General features: G+C 44.7%; 1 protein-coding gene across 4 annotated transcripts; it reads right to left on the bottom strand.

Moving 5' to 3' along the window:
• Positions 1 to 3159: 3159 nt before the first annotated feature.
• LOC116894337 (L-lactate dehydrogenase C chain) lies at positions 3160 to 19661 on the bottom strand. Of its 4 annotated transcripts, XM_032896031.1 has the most exons (8): positions 19533 to 19658; positions 14627 to 14744; positions 12344 to 12434; positions 10823 to 10996; positions 8178 to 8351; positions 5153 to 5270; positions 4565 to 4688; positions 3268 to 3455 (listed from the first exon to the last, which is right to left on the bottom strand). In XM_032896031.1, exons 2-8 carry the CDS (start codon positions 14669 to 14671, stop codon positions 3291 to 3293), a joined length of 891 nt encoding a protein of 296 aa, XP_032751922.1. In that variant the 5' UTR covers positions 14672 to 14744; positions 19533 to 19658; the 3' UTR covers positions 3268 to 3290. The 4 variants fall into 4 exon arrangements, with proteins under 4 accessions (XP_032751921.1, XP_032751922.1, XP_032751924.1 ...); XM_032896030.1 differs by lacking the exon at positions 12344 to 12434 and having other exon boundaries at positions 3160 to 3455; positions 19533 to 19661; XM_032896033.1 differs by lacking the exons at positions 10823 to 10996; positions 12344 to 12434.
• Positions 19662 to 19939: the final 278 nt, after the last annotated feature.

Below are 19939 nucleotides of genomic sequence, written 5' to 3' on the forward strand. Positions count from 1 at the left end.
TGTGTGTGTGTGTGTGTGTGTGTGTGTGTGTGTTGTGATATTCGCATAGAGGTTAGAGAACATCTTGCAGAAATTGTCTTTTGACAGCTAGGCTAAGGGATTGGACTCAGGCCACAGGCTTGTCAACAACAACAGGCTCCTTTACTAACCCACTGAGCTATGTCACTTGCTCAGGACTGGTTTTGGGGGGTGTTTGTTTTAGGGAGTTGTGTTTTGTGAATGTTTTGGTGAATTGCTCTAGTGGATCTAGCCAGCTCCAGTTTTGCTGTAGAGAAGGTTTTCAGTCTGACTATATCCGTGTTTGTCAGAGGCTCAGTCCTACATCAGTCCTTCCCCCTACAGGGGAAGAGGATCAAATAGCAGGGAACAGAGACTAAAATAGTGCCACACACACACTTAAGGGACCCACATGAAAACCAAGTTGCACATTTGCTACAAATGTATAGGGGGTCTAAGTCCAGCTCCTACCTACTCCCTGGTTTGTGGCCCAGGCTCTGTGAGCCGCCACGATCCCAGGTTAGTTGACTCTGGAACTTCTTGTAATATCCTTGAGCAACAAGTATTCTTAACCAGGGAGCCACTTCTAGTCCCAAACTGTCATGTACTCCAGACATCTTGCCCCAGTTTCTAAGTTACTGGGATTACAGCCATGTACCACTCCCCAGCCCCAAGTAAACATTCAGGAAATCAGCACTGATTTAGAAGAGAATGAGAAGGATAGTAAAGGAAGACCTTGTTGTCAAGCAGAGCTTCCCTTTGGACTTAGATAATCTAAGTTCAGATCCGTACACCATACCTCTTCAACGTCACAAATGTGTCATTTGTAAAGAGCTGTGCTCAGGGTTCAGAGCTATCGGAAGTGCTGAGAACAGTGCTGCCACAGGGTGGTAAGGACTTCACAACTGCCAGTTGACATTAAATGTGCCAGCACAATTGACTTTTATCAGCTTGACACACAAGCACATTATTCCGTAACATAATTTCTTGTTCATCCCTAAGTTCATAGATTAGTAAATATCAAACTATAAAACATTACAGACTTTTAAGGCCCACAGTCTTTGAAATTCAAACATTCAGTCTCTTTAAAACTCAGAAATCTCTTTAAAAGTTCAAAGTCTCTCAACTATGAGCTGCTGTAAAATCAAAACAACTTACTTTGAGAGGGAATGACTAATACAAATCCAGGGGTGCCCACACCCACGTCAGTCACTAAGACACAGGCGTTTTCTCAATTGCAGTTCCCTCAGCTCACTCTAGAGCAGGGGTTCTCAGCCTTCCAACGTCCCACCCCTTTAATACAGTTCCTTATGTTGCAGTAACCACCCCAGCCATACAAATATTTTTAATTGCATTTTTTTATTTACATTTTAAATGTTATCCCATTTCCCAGTTTCCCCTCCAGAAACCCGCTATCCCACCCCACCCCTTCTTCTATGAGGTGCTCCCTCACCCACCCGCTCCCTCCCACCTCCCTGCCTTGACATAAAAATATTTTCATTGCTACTTCAGAACTGTAGTTTTGCTACTGTTATGAATCTTAATGTTTTCTGATGTTCTTAGGTGAGTCCTGGGAAAGGATTTTTCCACCCCAGAGTAGTCTCAAACCACACATTGAGAACCACTGCTCAAGCTTGTGTCAAACCGACATAAAGGTAGCCAACACAAGGAGTGAGTGCGCTGCTCCGGCAGGGGAGCAGTCGGATTCCCAGCATCCGCGTCCAGCAGCTCACAACCATCCATCGCTCAACTCCTGGGAAACAATGTTAAAACATTTTCTCAAGTAAAGCCAATCCTTGTCGTAGCTAAGATTTTAATTAGAATAAAACTCAATTATTCTCCTCCCCTTTTCATTCTCTCCATGCATGAGGGAGTTGGCCAGAAGAGGGCCTTCAGTTCCCCAGAACTAGAGTTAAAGAGCCAGTTGTGAACCACGGCAACAGCTGGGAACCAACCCAGGTGCTCTGGAGAGCCCAACCATCTCTGAAACCCAGGCCTCCTTTTTAACCACCATTGTTGCTGCACGTAGGTACAGATGGATAAGCACAGTACAATCTGACAAGTCACTTGTACAGGGGGCTTAGGGCTGACCATTTGATTTTAGATAACCAATTGGTCTCATCCCAAAGTGAGTGTCTAATTTGGTGATCAGAAGGACTTTTTAAGTGGCTAGAGAAATGGTTCAGCACTTGAGTACTAGCTGCTCTTACAGAGAGCAGAGTTCTGGTCCCAGCACCTACATCAGGTGGCTCACAGTTTCCTGTAACTTTAGCTCCAGAGGATTTATCGGCCTTGTTTCTTCAGATACATACGTGCTGAACCAACCATCTCCCTCTGCCTCCAAGGTACCAACAGGACCACACCCAGCCCCATCCCACTTCCAAAGGTTGCATCTGCTCTGCTTCTGATATTTTAAGCTTTATTATTAGTGTCATGTTTCACCTGCATGCATGACTGTACCATGTCTGCCTGGAGCTCAGGGAGTACAGAAGGTGTCAGATCCCTGAAACTGGAGTTACAGCCAGTGTGAGAGATGGAAACAACCAGAAACCTCTGGAAAAGCAGCAAGTGCCCTTAACCACTGAGCCATCATCTCTAGCCCCTTGATGTATGGTATCATATGTTTAGTAAAGAGGATACAGGGCTGGAGAGATGGCTCAGTGGTTAAGAGCACCTGACTGCTCTTCCAGAGGTCATGAGTTCAATTCCCAGCAACCACATGGTGGCTCACAACCATCTGTAATGAGATCTGATGCCCTCTTCTGGTGTGTCTGAAGACAGCTACAGTGTACTTATATATAATAAATGAATAAATTTAAAAAAAAGAGGATACAGACATGATTACTAATGAAGCAATGCAGGTGTTAGCACTGAAATAGAGAATACCGTGAGCCTCAGAACCAGAAGTATTTCCTGTTTTGTGAGAACTTCAGTGTTGCAATGAGTTGTCACGTGTAAACTTGAGAGCTACTCAGTGGTTCCTCAGAAATGAAATTTTGCCCTGTGCAGACTAGACTATGTCTCCAGAAAGACACAGAAAGGATTATAAAAAGGCAGCTATTCTAGCTGGGCCTGGTGGTACTTGACTTTAATCTAGCACTGGGTGGGGCTAGCACATTTCTATTTGAGGTCAGCCAAGGCTATATAGTGAGACCCTGTCTCAAAAAAAGGAGGGGAGGGGAGAGATGCCTTTGGCATTAATCTTTCTAACCTTGAGACTGGTGTTTTAGGTTTCCAAACTTTTATTGAATTTATGAATGATGGTGGTTATCAAACAGTCGAAGGTGCAGACTTTATATTTTCAGATCTTTCTGGATGTCCCAGAGTATGTCGCAACTCTTCTTAAAAAGAGCTTCCTCCTCGGTGTTCATGTTGACTTTCACAAGGTCTGTGATGCCACTTTGTCCCAAGACACACGGGATACTGAGGAAGATTTCTTCCTTTATCCCATATAAGCCCTGAAACACAGTCAGATCATTGGTTCCCTGGCCAGCACACAAGGAAGCTCTAGAATAAAAACGTGTGAAAGAGACTATGGCGCCAAGCAGAACTGTGCACAAGACATAGTAATCTTTGGGAGAATGAGATCTTTGTCCTGGACCATGTGGATGGTCAGTGACAAGAAGAATGTGCCAGAAGCCTTTAAAGGACTAGGGAAAGGCAAAATGTCCTTCACCCCTCCATAGACCATCTTGATGTCTAAAGGGAAGGAAGCGATGCTGTCTTTGTGTGACCTTTTTATCTGGTGAAGGACTGAGAGCGAGCAGTGAGGGAAGGTAGGTGGTCACCAGGGAGCCTCTTCTTACACCGTTGACAGAGGGCAGCACAGAGTTTGGACGCCAGTTGCTACAGATGGCTTCTCAAGCCTCCACATGTGAAACCCCAGAGGTGGAGCTCAGGGCTACTCTAGCACACCCAGCGGAGTATGTGAGAATATGACTGGGATGTATTCCTGCCCTTCTATACTCCTAAACTGCCACCTTTCCCGGAGTTCCACCCTAGGACTCACAGTCTGACAGACATGGGAGATGTGTAGCCACCTCTTAGGAGGGTACATCCTGTTACCACACTGATTAAGCTGTGGAACTCTGGCCAGCAGCCCAACATTCTTACACCTCCCATAACCAAAGCCAAGGCCACAGAGACAGCTGTGAGACACTTAGTCTGGCAACCTAGATACATCTGGTGTAAGCCAGCATCTGCTGTCCTATACCACCCACACCTCCACCCCTACCCTGGAGGATAAAAATGCCCAATGAACTCTTTCCTTCTCCCGGCCCCTTCCCACTCAGCCCTATGTGGCTGAGGCTGGGACCGTGGATGGCAAAGGAAGAGCTTTGACTATAGACAGATCAGGTGTGAGCACAGAGGGTCAGAGAAGGTCTCTAGACTCTTGACAGTGCATCATATGTGCCCAGAGTTTCTTGCTCCCTGCAACTTTCCTGGAAGCACATTCTTTTCCTATATTTGTTCTGCAGTGAACTCAGTCATCTGTCTCATTTCTGAAATTACTTTACGCTCAACCTCACCGATGACCAGGCATGATAAATACTTCCTCAACACATACCTTAACCAGCGTAGAAACAGCATGCACCCTCTTAAGATTCTTCAAGATTGATGCAGCGATATCAGTCACAGACAGTGCAATGGCCCAAGAGGTATAGCCCTTCAGGTTAAGGACCTCATAGCCACTGCAGTTGCAAAGGGAAAAAAAAATCAAATTCATAAGATGTCAACCCAGGGCCTGTGGAAGAGCAGCCAGTGTACTTAACCACTGAGCCATCTCTCCAACCACTTCCAAGACTGTTTTTCTGTGTAGCCCTGCCCTCCTGGAACTCTCTGTAGACCAGGCTGGCCTTGAAGAAATGATCTCGAGGAGATCCACCTGCCTCTGCTTCCCGAGTGCAGAGGTTAAAGGTGTGAGCCTCCACCACTCCCTTGCTCAAGATGAATTTTTTTTCTTATTGGACATTTTTTTATTTACATTTCAAATGTTATTCTCTTTCCCAGTTTCCCGGACATAAGCCCTCTAACCCATCTCCCTCCCCTTCGATAAGGGTGTTCCCCTCCCCCATCCATCCCCCCTTCCCACCCTCAAGATGTATTCTTAATACTGATTATTAGGGCATTAAAAAAATCGCATAAGTACTATTACCCATCCACCACCTGCTTGTGAACGTTTTTCCACTGTTCCTTATCGGAGTCGGATCCTATTGCTGGGTTCAGTGACTTCAGAGTTACGCCAGCAATGTTCACACCACTCCATATGGGCACTGAAAAAGAGAAAAACAACAAAACTCCCCATGAGCTCCTCTTGCCAAAACTGAGTCAGTTACTGTGACTTCAGGGCTGGGGCGTTTTGTTGGGGATGAGGCAGGGGTGGAAGATTCTGTTTTGTTTCTGTTCTTTTGAGAAAGGTCTCAGCCACCTTCAAATTCATGTCTTCCTGACCTTGCCCCAAGTGCTGGGTGACAAGCATGTGTTAGACACTTAGTTAATGGTTGGTTGACAGGTTTTCTTTTAAGACAGTGTCATGTAACTCTGGCTGGCCTCAACTCAGTGTATAACCAAAGATGTCCTCAAATTCCTGTTCCTTCTGCCTCCACGTGCACCCCCTAGCCCCAGAGTGTTAGATTTTAGGCATACATCACCACTCCTGGTTTTGGTTGGTTGAGAGTACTGAACGTTCTATGTACCTGAGGATGTCTGTGAACGCCTCCTGATCTTCCTGCCTCACAATCCTAAGTGCTGGCACTACAAGTGTTCACTACCACACATGGGTGGATTTTTGGTTTGGATTTTAATGTTAAGATACTATCTGACATCATATATAAAAACAAGGTATTAGAGTTATTTTTGTTTAAGATTTAATTATTTTTGTGCTTCTCATTAAGTGCCCATGTGTGTCTGTATGTGGTTATGTAACAGAAGTTCAGGGCCCTGAAGAGTGTGTTAGATCCTCTGAAACTGGAATCACAGATGACAATGACCAGTGCTCTTAGCTGCTGTGCCATCTCTCCAGCCCCTAAAATAAGTTTTAAATGGACAGGAAGGGAAATTACAAGAAACAATATTAAAAAACACATAGTTGAACTATTTATAACTATGGTACAGAAAGCATTTTAAAGCAATATACAAAATGCAGATGCTACAAAGAAAAGGATTGCTAACAAGCATGCCATCAATTAGAGGAGAAAGAGTTGCACCTTCCCCACAGCAGCCGAGCTGGGGGGCAATGTGTACGCTCTAATGTCAACCATCTCTAAGGAATGGGATGAAATCCAAATACCTTCATATAAACAAGAGCACATACACAGGCATTCCCAGTCATATAAACAAGAGCACATACACAGGCATTCCCAGTCATGTGACAAGAGCACATACACAGGCATTCCCAGTCATGTGACAAGAGAGCACATACACAGGCATTCCCAGTCATGTGACAAGAGCACATACACAGGCATTCCCAGTCATGTGACAAGAGCACATACACAGGCATTCCCAGTCATGTAACAAGAGCACATACACAGGCATTCCCAGTCATGTGACAAGAGCACATACACAGACATTCCCAGTCATGTGACAAGAGCACATACACAGACATTCCCAGTCATGTAACAAGAGCACATACACAGGCATTCCCAGTCATATAAACAAGAGCACATACACAGGCATTCCCAGTCATGTGACAAGAGCACATACACAGACATTCCAAGTCATGTAACAAGAGCACATACACAGACATTCCCAGTCATGTAACAAGAAACACACAGGCATTCCCACATGTGACAAGAGCACATACATTCCCAGTCATGTGACAAGAGCACATACACAGACATTCCCAGTCATGTAACAAGAGCACATACACAGGCATTCCAAGTCATATGACAAGAGCACATACACAGACATTCCCAGTCAAGCAGGCTATGCACATTATCAGGCAATGGAAGAGCACCAGGTTCAGGGAGAGACCCTGACTCAAAATATAAGGTGGAAAGTGATGTAGAAAGATGATGGGAGGGGGGCTGGAGAAATGGCTCAGTGGTTAAGAGCACTGACTGCTCTTCCAGAGGTCCTGAGTTCAAATCCCATCAACCACATGGTGGCTCACAGCCATCTGTAATGAGATCTGATGCCCTCTTCTGGTGTGTCTGAAGACAGCTTATATATATAGTATATATATATATAGTATATATATATATATACACACACACACATATGTGTGTGTGTCTGTGTGTACGTGTGTATGTATATATGTATGTGTGTGTGTATATATATATATATTTTTTTTTTAAATATTCTGGATGGGGTGGGGAAAAACAAAAACCTGACATGAGAAATTAGAGAATGAAGGTTATGATACTGGGGAAGGGAGGAGAAAATAGAGGGTCAAGGGGCAGCACACACCTCTGAGTGAAGAGAAGCAAGTGCTAGCTCTGGTGCAGAGTGAGCAGACTGTCCTTAGCAATTAAGTGCTCTTAGCCTGGGTACAGAGTTTAGCAGATGGAATACTTGGGAAGGAGCGGCAGAAGGAACAAACTTCAAGGTCATTCTCAGCAATAGAGCAAGGTTCAGGAGTCCTTGTCCTTGGTGGATGAGTGTGGTCTCTGGCTGGAGAGCTGGCTTAGTGGTTTACAACAGATATTGGCCTTCCAGAGGACCAGCATTCAGCTCCCAGCACCTACATCAGCTCCCAGCACCTACACCAGGCATCTCACAGCCACCGGTAACTGCAGTTCCAGGGGGTTAGAACACCTCTGGCCTCTACTGGCATCAGGTACGCATACCCTCGCAGAAACACCAGAGTACACGATTTAAAATAAGTTTTAAAGTATCACTTATCTCAGACTGGCCAGGTTTCACTATTCTTACTACAGAGAAATGATGGGTTTTCGAGGTGACCAAAAAGCTGGTAACACTGATTTGATCACTATGTCACATGCAAATGCATCAAGTCACCTCAGCATCCTCTCCATCTATGCATAATTATGCAGCAATACATTTTGTCCTTGTTTCAGACAGGGTATTGTTTTGTAGCCCAGGCTGGTCTAAAAAGACATACACCCACAAAAATGACAAAAAGAAAGTTGGGCAGCTCAATTGGCAGAGACCACCTTGTGAAGAAGAGCACTGCTGCAGGCCAGGACACCTCGTTCACACAGCAGCCAGGCCCCACTTACCACTGGAGTCCCCATGTTCTCCAAGAACCCAGCCATGGCAGCTCGAAGGGTTGACACCCAGCTTCTCTCCAATCAGGTAACGGAAACGAGCAGAGTCTAGGTTACAGCCACTTCCAATCACACTGCTTACAGGGAAGCCACTTATCTTCCAAACCACGTATGTCAAAATATCCACTAGGAAGAACAATGTCAAACAGTGTTTTTACAGTTAAGTTGGTTTTTACGTTAAATCATTGACCAACAGAATCTTAAAGCATATTCTGAGATACTCAATGGTCTTTCCTGAAAATACAATAATGGGTCGGTTCTACCTTTTTAACCTCCTGGATTTCTCCTTTGTGTTGACACAGCCTCACCTAAGCTAACATATTTCCTAGAATTACATGTGGACACAGCTGGGGTGGTCTGCACGTGTGTGGGCAATAACGGTCATGACAATTTGGATGTTGAAGTTCTATGCAAGCGGGCAGTGATGATTAAGCCACAGCCACGAGCTGATTACCGAAGACGTGCCAGGCCCAGGGAAGGAGGGAGGCAAACAGGAAAGATTGGGAGATCATTTTGGGTTTTAGGTATTTGAAGAAAATTCTGTCTAGACGTTAACTGACCAAATAAATGCACTGAAAACCCCTGTGCCTTATAAAAGACTCATGAAATTCAGGAAGCAACCTTAAGAATCAACAACAGACCTTGGAGGTGAGGAGGATTTGATTTGCTTTGATTTGTGCATGCTTTCGGGGAGGGCTGGAGGCACGGCTTCGCCTGTTGCTCTCCCGGAGGACCCAGCTTTGACTCTCAGCACTCAGATCTAACTTACAACCATCGGATTCCAGGCTCAGAGGGCTCAGCACCCCTCTCGACAGAGGTTCCAGCCATGCATGTAGCACACAGACATACAGGCACACAAAATACCCATACAAATTTTAAAAAAAATTAAAAGATTAACAGAGTTAGGAAATGTGTGACAATAGCCATGGTGTCAGCACATATTATCTGGCCAGATTTATTTTCAAAAATGATGACACTGGAGCTAAACTTTCCTTTTTAAGATTTATTATATGTAGCTGTCTTCAGACACACCAGAAGGGGGCATCAGAGCTCATTACAGATGGTTGTGAGCCACCATGTGGTTGCTGGGATTTGAACTCAGGACCTCTGGAAGAGCAGTCAGTGCTCTTAACCACTGAGCCATCTCTCTGGCCCAGAGATAAACTTTTGAAAGGCTGACAAGAGCAGGGTTGGTAAATACCAGGGACATAGTGCTGGTAGCAATGTCAAAGGCACTGCACAGGACTTTGAAAATCTGTGTGCAGCTTCTAACAGAGCCAAACATCATTGTGTAGTCCCTAGCCCTCTTGTGCTTTCCTGCCCCCATCCCTGACACCAAAGAAAGGAAGTTGTATGATCACACCATGCTTACACATGAATGTTCACCTTCTCCTTAAAACTTCAGCAATGGGCTGCAGAGGCAGATCAGTGTTTAAGAGCATGTACGGCTCTTACAGAGGACCCCAGCTTGGTTCCAAGCACCCACATGATGGCTCACAACTGTCTGTAACTAAAGTTCCAAGACACCTTACACCTCTTCTGGCCTCCCTGAGTACCAGGCAACCATGTGGTAGCCATGCATGCATGTAGGCAAAACATTCACACACATAAAATAAACCAACATTTTTTTAAGATTTATTTTATTTATATGAGTACATACTGTAGCTGTCAAACACACCAGAAGAGGGCATTGGATCCCATTGCAGATGGTTGTGAGCCACTGTGTGGTTGCTAGGATTTGAACTTAGGACCTCTGGAAGAGCAGTCAGTGCTCTTAACCGCTGAGCCATCTCTCCAGCCCAGGAAAATAGTATTTGAAAGGTCTAAAGAGGACTGCAGAGATGGCTCAGTGGATAGAATTAGATGGGCTTATGTGGTTGAAGTCATCACGTAAGTGCTGGGAATCAAACCTGCGTCTTCTGGAAGAGCAGCCAGTGGTCTTAACTGCTGAGCCACCTCTCCAGCTCTCTACAAAACAGCGAGCAAGAGGACCTAGGTTGAGATCTCTAGTAGCCACGTAAAAAGCAAGACATGATAGGTACATCTACAACCCTAGGTCTAGTAAGGGTCTGGGTATGCAGAGACAGATTGACCTAAGAACTTGATGGTCAGCAGTCTAGCCAAAATCGCAAGCTCCAGGTTCAGTGGGAGATGCTGGAGAGCAGTGGAGGAAGACACCAACCTCTGTGCATGCACATGCTCATCACATCACACACATGTAGAAACAAACAGGAGAGTCCAGCAATACAAAGGAGCAAATCCCAGACATATCCCAGACATAGGTGAATCTGAAATAGTTACACTACAGAGGGGACTCGGTAGAAACGTTTGTCTCACTACTGGTTTTGGTTTTGGTTTGTTTCTGAAGTTCCAGAAAATGAGTCAAGTGGTAGGATGAGAGATGAACTACAAATGAGCACACAGCCCTTCAGAGGTGACAGAGATGTTCTTGACCTTACTGGGATGGCACCATGATGGCATCTATCAAAATGGATGGCATGACAGGCCTTTTAGCTTATTACCCAGAAGTACAGCCTTAATCGGGTGTATAGTAGAACACTATGAGCCAATCATTCAGAAAGGGCAAGGGACCTCACCTGGGTTTGTGACAACCATTATTTTACAGTCCGGACTGTTTCGGATTACGCCGGGAACGATGGCTTTCATGATAGTGACATTACGTTGGAGCAGGGCAAGACGAGATTCTCCACTCACCATTCTTGCACCAGCAGTGATAATAACCAGTTTGGAGTTGGCAGATACACTGTAATCTAAGAAAGAAACAGTGTTTCCATTAGGACCTGCCACCCTCTGCACCTTGACTCTATAAGCCTCTGCCCCATGCTGCTGGGTTTGAAGTATTCACCTCCATATCCTGGATTTGCAAACAGACTCCACACTCAGTAGCATCTTTCAGAAGTCAAACAAGGCTTGTTGCCACTTGCCAGCTTTCACATGGCTGCCTTTCATACTCTGCCCTTCAACCCACATTTCTAGTCAGAAAGATCCGGGGCAAGAAACTCAATAGCTCTCCGGCTTCTGGTGTTTTGCATTTTGGTGTTGCTGGAAAGTGAACCCATGGCAGACCCCAACACTCTGGCTTTTCGGAACACCCAAACGAATTAGAGGCTTACCGCTGATAATTTCCATGACTGTTTTAGGAATCTAATGGCAAGATTTACTAATAATAATTTCTAATTATTATAAAGAACCATAATTTATTTGATATTACTAATAAATTAGGTCTTAATTCACACAAGAAAATAAACTACTTATACTTACTAAGGGTAATTATCAGTCTGGAAATTATTTTACTATATCCAACTGAATGACACAATGTTTAACATAATTAAACATTATTTTTTGATTAGCAATTCCTCTAAGCACCTCTTAAGACATACCATTCATATTCTTTTGTGTGTGCCCATATGTGTTTGTGTTTGTGTATGTGTGTATATGTGTTTGTGTGTTATGTGGGGGGTGCCATGCTGCCATGGAATTCATGTGGAAGTTAGAGAAGAACTTGGGAGAGTCAATATGCTCACTCTAACATATGGGTCCCTGAAATTGGACTCAGAGTGTCAGGCTCTGTGGTAAAAACATTTACCACACTTTTTTTTTTTTTTCGGGTCTGGGGACCGAACCCAGGGCCTTGCGCTTGCTAGGCAAGCCGCTCTACCACTGAGCTAAATCCCCAACCCCACCACACTTTTAAAACAAACAAAACCACAACAACAAAAACAGGAACCCAGGGCTACAGAGATGATTCAGCAGTGAAAAGCACTTATACACACAAACACACACATATACAAACACTCATACACACATATGGACACAAACATAAATAAGAATATGAATGGTGTGCCTAAGAGGTGCTTAAAGAAAAAGTATCTAATAATGTCTAATTTTGCTAAACAAACATTGTGTCATTGGATTGGCTGCTCTCTCATAGCTCCTCAGTTCCATTCCCAGCAACTACATGGTGGTTCACAACCATCTATAGTGAGATCTAATGTCTCTTCTAGCATGCAGATAGAGAACTCATGTACAGAAAATAAACACCCCCCCAAAAGAAAAAACCCATATACAAAACAAATAAACAAGCAAAAAACACTTACTGCTCTTCAAAATAAATCCAAGTTCAGTTCTCAGCACCCACAACTGCTGGCTCCCTAACTTCAGATCCAGGGGATTCCATGCCTTTGGTCTCTGCAGTTATGAGCACATAACTACATGTAGACACATATACACATACATTTTTATTGGATTTTTTTAAAACTTACCTTTCAAATGTTATTCCCTTTCCCAGTTTCCCATCCATAAACCCTCTATCCCATTTCCCCTAACCCCTTCTTCTATGAGGGTGTTCCCCCACCCATCCACCCACTCTTTCCTGCCTCCCTGCCCTGACATTATCCTATACTGGGGGGTCCAGCCTTAGCAGAACCAAGGGCTTCTCCTCCCATTGGTGCCCAACAAGGCCATCCTCTGCTACATATGCAGCTGGAGCCATGGGTCTGTCCATGTGTACTCTGTGGGTAGTGGTTAGGTCCCTGGGAGCTCTGGTTGATTGGCATTGTTGTTCTTATGGGGTTGCAAACCCCTTCAGCTCCTTCAATCCTTTCTCTAACTCCTCCAATGGGGACCCCATTCTTAGTTCAATGGTTTGCTGCTAGCATCCGCCTCTGTATTTGTCATGCTCTGGCTGAGTCACTCAGGAGACAGCTATATCAGGCTCCTGTCAGCATGCACTTCTTGGCATCACACACATCATTTTTAGGAATAATAAAAATCGACTGGGTTTACTGATGCACACCTTTAGTACCAGCACTTGGGAGGCAGGGGCAGGCAGCTCTCTGTAGAGTTTGAGGCTAACCTGGTTTACATAGTTCCAGGATACCCAAGACTATGTAGAAAGACCCTCAAAAAATAGTAGTAGTAGTAGTAGTAGTAGTAATATAGATTAGATAGACAGACAGACAGACAGATAGACGGGCAGACAAATCAGCAAATTGGTAACATTTACATGTTTTGGGACAATATGAAATGCTTATAGTACCTCTTAAGGACACTTTTAAATTAAGTGACTATCTTGAGTGCTAATCAATTTATGCATTTACTATTTTATGTGTTTAAGTGTTTTGCATGCATGTACGTTGTTTACCATATGTGTGTAGTGCTCTCAGAGTCTGGAAAGAGGACATTGGATCTCTTGATACTGGAATTACATACAGTCACCATGTGGGTTGTGGAAAGCAAACAAGGTCCTCTAAAAGAGAAGTAAGATTGTATTGTTCTGTCTTCCAAATATCTCCTAATTGTAATTTAATGTTCTTTTTAAAAATAAGTAAATGAATAAATTAAAAGTAAGTAAGGCTTGCCAAGTGTGATAGCACATGCCTTATAGTCCCAGCACTCGGGAGGCGAAGGACGGTATGTCTGTGTGTAGGTCAGCCTGACCTACACAGTAAGTTCCAGGACAGCCAGGGCTACCCAGAGAGACTATTTCAAAGGAAAAATGATTATTAAGCCTTTACTCTGGGTTTGATGGCATACACCTTTAATCCCAGCAGTAGGGAGGCAGAAGCTGGCACATTTGTGAGCTCCAGGCCAGCCATAGCCATAGTGAAAGAGTCAGAGTTGGGGTCAATATAAGGCCAGTGGGAAATTCCACCACAGACCTCCAAGCACAGGGCCCCTCCCTTCTAGGAAGAAAAAAAAGCTGGTTTAGTTCCTGGAACAGCTGCAAGCCAAACTATCACACAAAGCTACCTGTGACTCCCAACTGACCCCCTTGGGAAATCCCAGACAATACACTGACCACGAATCAATCTGAAGGTTGCTTCACCCCACCAATAGTTACCGTTGTTCAAATTCTGCTCCAATTGTTTGAATTTTGCCCCAGTTGTTTACAAGGTATATAACTCCCTGTTAAGAGCCTGCTCAAGGTCATCTCCCCCTTGAAGTGGGACTGCCCCAACATGTTGGAATGATTAAATTCCTCTTGCTTTTTCATTGATCACTGCCTCCGTGAGTCTCATTCAAGAGGTCCTGGAAGAGGTTCAATTTGGACCTCATAGTAGTAAGATTCTATCTCAAAATAAGTTGAACAGAATGAGTATCTAAATTATATGTCCTAATGACAGTGATGTTTTAAATTATATACGGATTAAAGTCAATTTGGTAAAAATGATTGCCTATTCTGTATTTTGAGGCAGGTCTTATGTAACCCTGGATGGCCTCAAACTCAGAATGTAGCTGAGGCTGGCCTAAACCCCTTATCTTTCTCCTACTTCTACCACCCAAGTGTTGAGATTACAAAGTGTCCAAATAGTTAACTCATGATGAAAGCAATCCTTTTCACAAAGCTCTGGAAGTCATGTCATAAAACTAAAGTTCACCTTTTCCAAAGACGATTTTTGGAGTGCTGAGGAAAAGGCTGCCATGCAGAAGATCCAGTGCCTCTCCCTTCAGTTTGTTCTCATCAGCATCAACAAGGGCAAGTTCATCAGCCAGACCCTGAAACACATAACAGTTATGAGTACCATGTTCCGAACTCTGAGAATAAGAAGGGTTTGGGGGCTGAGGGTGGAGCTTGGCTGGCAGAGGGCCTGCCCTTTGTGTGAGGCTTTGAGTCTGATCCCAAACACTGAAAGAGAATACATTTTGTATCTTGTTGGGTTTTGTTTCGTTTGTTTTGCAAGACAGGGTTTCTCTGTGTAGCACTGGCTGTCCTGGAACTCACTCTGTAGACAAGACTGGCCTAGAACTCAGAGATCGCCTGGCTCTGCAGTCACCACCACCACATCCCTGTGCCACCCAGGTGCATCTCAAATTCACGATTCCCTACAACAGCCTTCCGGGTGCTAGGATTACAGATTAATTAGCAGCATACCTGCCTTTATTCTAATTCCACTAGAATTTTTGTCATAACCACAGATTGTAAGACTATTAAAAATGCATCCTCAGTCAGGTATGCTTTTACTCCTAGCACTAGGGAGGCAGATCTCTGAGTTTAAGGCCAACCAGTTCCAAGACAACCACAGACATATGATGAGATCCTGTCTTGAAAAAAAAATGAAAAAATGCATTCTCAGGGCTGGAGAGATGGCCTAGTGGTTAAGAGCACTGACTGCTCTTCTAGAGGTCCTGGGTTCAATTCCCAGCAACCACATTGCAGTTCACAGCTGTCTGGAGCTTCTGGAATCGGACACCCTCACACAAATATACATGCAGACAAAATAGCAATGCAAATAAACTAAAGAGAAATGCATTCTCTTGGATTCCAGTGACATCCTAATAACTCACTGTGAAGAATAAATCCCTATTTTTAGTCATTACTTCTCTCCAGAGCAGGTAGGTACCGTGTGTCTCTTCTGGAAACTGACACAGAGATGTCCTTCTGTACCTGAGGGGATGGGTTCTAGAACCTCCAAGGCTCTTAGATGACATGGTAGATCATTTGCACATACCCACCCACATCTTGTACACTTTCAAGTAAATCATAGTAAAACAGAAATGTTATTAAACAGTTGATACACTGCATTGCTTTTACCTTTACAATTGTTTTATGTGTGTGGGTGCTCTGTCTGCATTTAAGTCAATGCACCCTTGCCTGGTGCCCACTGAGGCCAGAAAAGGACAGCAAATCCCCTGGGACTGGAGTGTGTGGGCTGGGAATTGGACCTGGGTTCTCTAAGAGTGTAGCTAATGCTCTTAACTGCTGACCCACATCTCTCCAGGACCTAGTATCCTGCATTGTTTACAGAATGACAATAAGTCTTTGTATGTTCAGAATGCACAGGTTTTAAATTTCCAACTCATAGTTGGTTAAATATATGGGTGTAGAATCTGCGTATACAAAGGGACAAGTGTATTCTAACAGTGACTAAACTGTGTTGTACAGGAATGGGAAGAAGATAAGAAACTTCACACAGGGATAGACTGTGCCTACAAATTCACGTTTACATCTCTGTGTCTACCTGGGTCTGGTCAGCAAATCAGAAATCACTTTAAGCTTTCCAACTGAGAATTTAAGAAACAGCTTGAGAGGGTGGAAGGATACAAAGAGAATATTGCAGATATGTCTGAACCAATCACCTCTATAGGCTAGAACAACACAGGAGGAGAAAGAAGGGAGAGATGAAGCCAAAACCAGGAGTCCCTAAAGAAGCTGGAGGCTTGAAGTGACCTATAAAATGGGCACAGGTGGAGTAGCAGTTGCTGGAACCAGTGGCTGTAGTGGAGGGGTGACCTAGGCTCTCCTCCTGCCTCTCAGATTATGTCTAATGTTACCTGAACCTATCAACATACAAACTGCAAAAGCTGCATTTCAAGTAAGAGCAAATCTTTAGGAGTTTGTTACATACATGTGTGGTTTTGCTCTGCTTACTAGGGTGATCTCAAGCTTGCTAAGTAGCTGAGGGTGATGACCTCCTGGTCCTCCTATCTCTACCTTCTGAGTGCTGGGATCACGGAACCAGGTGGATTCCGTTTTACTGATCAAACCCAGGGCTTTTCAATTGGTAGCCAAGTACCCTCCAGCCCAGGTAGGTTAGCCGTTTTGCTTGGTCACTGTGTTAAAATGGGGTCCCGCTAAATAGTGTGACTGGTCTCAAACTTGTAATTCTCCTGCCTCAGCCATTTATCATGGTGCCTGAAAAGATTGCTTGCTTTTTTTCAAGTTAAAAAAAAAATGCTGGGGGTTGGGGACTTAGCTCAGTGGTAGAGCGCTTGCCTAGCAAGCGCAAGGCCCTGGGTTCGGTCCCCAGCTCTGAAAAAAAGGGAAAAAAAAGAAAAAGAAAAAAGAAAAGAAAAAAATGTTGTATTTTTTTTTTTCGGAGCTGGGGACCGAACCCAGGGCCTTGCGCATGCTAGGCAAGCACTCTACCGCTGAGCTAAATCCCCAACCCCAAAAATGCTGTATTTTAAGCACTTAAAAAAAAACAAAAAAAACAAAACTTAGGGCTGGAGAGATGGCTCAGCAGTTAAGAGTGCTGACTGCTTTTCCAGAGGTCCTGAGTTCAAATCCCAACATGGTGGATCACAACCATCTGTAATGGGATCTGATGCCCTCTTCTGGTGTGTCTGAAGACAGCTACAGTATATTTTTATATAATAAATCTTTTAAAAATTTTTTTAATTAGACAATTTCTTTTTTCTTTTTTCTTTATTATGTATACATCATACAGCTTTCTGCCTGCAGGCCAGAAGAGGGCACAGGATCTGATTAGAGATGGTTGTGAGCCACCATGTGGTTGCTGGGAATTGAACTCAGGACCTCTGGAAGAGCAGTCAGTGCTCTTAACCTGAGTCATCTCTCCAGCCTCAAATTAGACAATTTCATCCTCAGCCTCAGCCTGTCATGGCTGAGCATCCCAGATCATTTCTCCTGAGAAGGCCAGAATGGCCACAGTGTAGGAAACAGCAAGCGGTCTTGGGAAAGTCCTGGTGACCACTTTGTCCTATATGGAGCACAAGAGCAAGCTGTGTTTCTCCCACTGCTAAATTCACCCAAGGAGTGTGTGTGTGTGTGTGTGTGTGTGTGTGTGTGTGTGTGTGCATGCTCATGTGTGTGTTTAAAAACAGCTCTGGATACACAGATGTCATTCACCATACTTTTCCTTACTAAGGGTTTCAGACAGGGGCTTGTGTAGTTCTAGCTGGCTTCAAACTAGCAATCCTGTTTCTACTTCGCAGATGCTAGCTAGAACAGGTCTCTGTTTTGTTTTACAAGACAAGGTTTCTCTGTGTAGCCCTGGCTCTTCTGGAACATCCTTCGTAGCCGAGGCTGGCTTAGAACTCAGGGGATCTGCCTGCCTCTCCCTCCAGAGTGCTGGGATTAAAGGTTTGTACCACCGCATGCATGCAGTGCTCACAGAGGTCAGAAGAGCATCTGGCACCCTGGAAGCGCAGCGCAGGTGTTTCTGAGCTGCTGATTGAGTGTGACAAGCAGACCCAGGTCTCCTGAAAGAGCACAAGTGTTCCACAAGGGCTAAGAGAGACCATCAGAGCAACAGGTGGGGTTGGGTTGGGAAGTAGGACCCATTTAAGATGCAGAATAGAACCTGGAAGTTTTCGGTCTCCTCAGATAATTTTTTTAATTTTATTTTTTAAGACAATTTTTTTAAGTTTATTTATTTTATGTGAGCACACTGTCACTGTCTTCAGACACACCAGAAGAGGGCATCAGATCCCATTACAGATGGTTGTGAGCCACCATGTGGTTGCTGGGAACTGAACTCAGGACCTTTGGGAGAGCAGTCAGCGCTCTTAACCACTGAGCCATCTCTCCAGCCCTAGATAGATTTTTAATCTCCTCCTCCTTGTCCCCCTCCTCCCCTCCTCTCCCTTCCCCGTCCCCCTACCTCCTCTTCACCTCCACCTTTGAGGCATGTGGTGTTTCCAGCTCCTCAGCTTTTGGGCTCTGAAATTGAGCTGGCTCTGCTTCCTACCTCCCTCTGCAAGTTTCCAATCAGGATCTAAGTGAGTGTCTGCGCTCAGTTGGCCAGGGTTGGAATCCCAGGACTCAGGCAAGCTGCTCAGCTGGGGTCACATTGTAAGCCCGCAATGGCTGCCTGTCTCTATCTCTATATATCTGTCTCTGGCACTGTGCCTTTGTCTTCTCTGTCTCTGTCTCTCTTTCTGTTTCTGTTTCTCTGTCTCTGTCTCTGTTTCTCTACCCATCTCTGTCTCTATCTCTGTCTCTGTCTCTATATATCTCTTTGTCTCTGGACCTATCTATCTCTCTGTCTCTACCTATCTCTGCCTCTCTCTGCCTGTCTGTTTCTATCTGTCTCTGTCTCTATCTCTCTGTCTCTCTGCCTGTATCAGTCTGTTTCTGCCCGTCTCTGTCTCCGGTCTCTCTCTGTGTCTCTGGTTCTATCTGTATGTCTCTGTCTGTCTCTGTCTACCTCTGTCTCTGTCTCCTCTGTCTCTCTGTCTCTCCCTGCTCTCCTTTCTCTCCCCTTTTTACCATTTCTTTTCTCCCTCTCCTTTCTACCCTCTCCTCCCCTCCCATACCTTTCCCTCCTCTCCTCCTCTCCTTTCTGAACTCTGGTCAAGAATTTCACATAGCCCTGCCTGGCCTCAAATTTGATCTGTAGTTGCAGATGATCTTGAACTCCAGACCCTCTTGGCCTCCACCTACCAAGTACTAAGATGACAGACCCGTGCCAACCACCAGACCCATGCCGACCACCAGACCCGTGCCAACAACCACGTGTAGCCAACACTTAAATTTGTCAACACCACAGGTTTTACATTCCCACTGATGGTTATTTCTTGCCAGAAGGCTTTATTGCTTACCTTCAGTAAAATACTAATGGCACACGCCATGCCCACATTTCCAACTCCGACCACAGTGATCTTACACCGGGATTGTTTTTCATCTGGAGCTAGGTTCTGAATTAGCTGCTCCTTGACAGTGGACATGTTGAGCCTGCAGAGTAGAAGAAAACATCAGTGAATACCCACCCCATAGTCAAGACATTAAACAACTTTTTTGGTAGAGAACAGAGTTAAGGGTTTCATGCTGTATCTAGGGCTAGCCTCCTGCCTCCTGCCTCAGCCACTCAAGAGTGCTGGAATTACAGGTCTGTGCCACCATACCTGTCTAGGAGTTACTTCTCCAGTTCCCAAAGCACAGGAGCCAGGGAACCAGGGAAGCGAAACTGTTCCCTAGCTAGAGTGTGGGAGTGAAGTGAAGCCCCAAG

This window comes from Rattus rattus, chromosome 2 (assembly GCF_011064425.1).
Source record: "Rattus rattus isolate New Zealand chromosome 2, Rrattus_CSIRO_v1, whole genome shotgun sequence".
Classification (NCBI taxonomy): Eukaryota; Metazoa; Chordata; class Mammalia; order Rodentia; family Muridae; genus Rattus; species Rattus rattus.

Coding starts and splice junctions, on each gene's coding strand:
- LOC116894337 (XM_032896030.1), bottom strand. CDS start 19,658: ATGTCCACTGTCAAGGAGCAGCTAATTCAGAACCTAGCTCCAGATGAA. Junction 14,745..19,532: donor CCATTAGTATTTTACTGAAG/GTAAGCAATAAA, acceptor TATGTGTTTCAG/GGTCTGGCTGATGAACTTGC. Junction 8,352..10,822: donor AATGGTTGTCACAAACCCAG/GTGAGGTCCCTT, acceptor TGTTCTTCCTAG/TGGATATTTTGACATACGTG.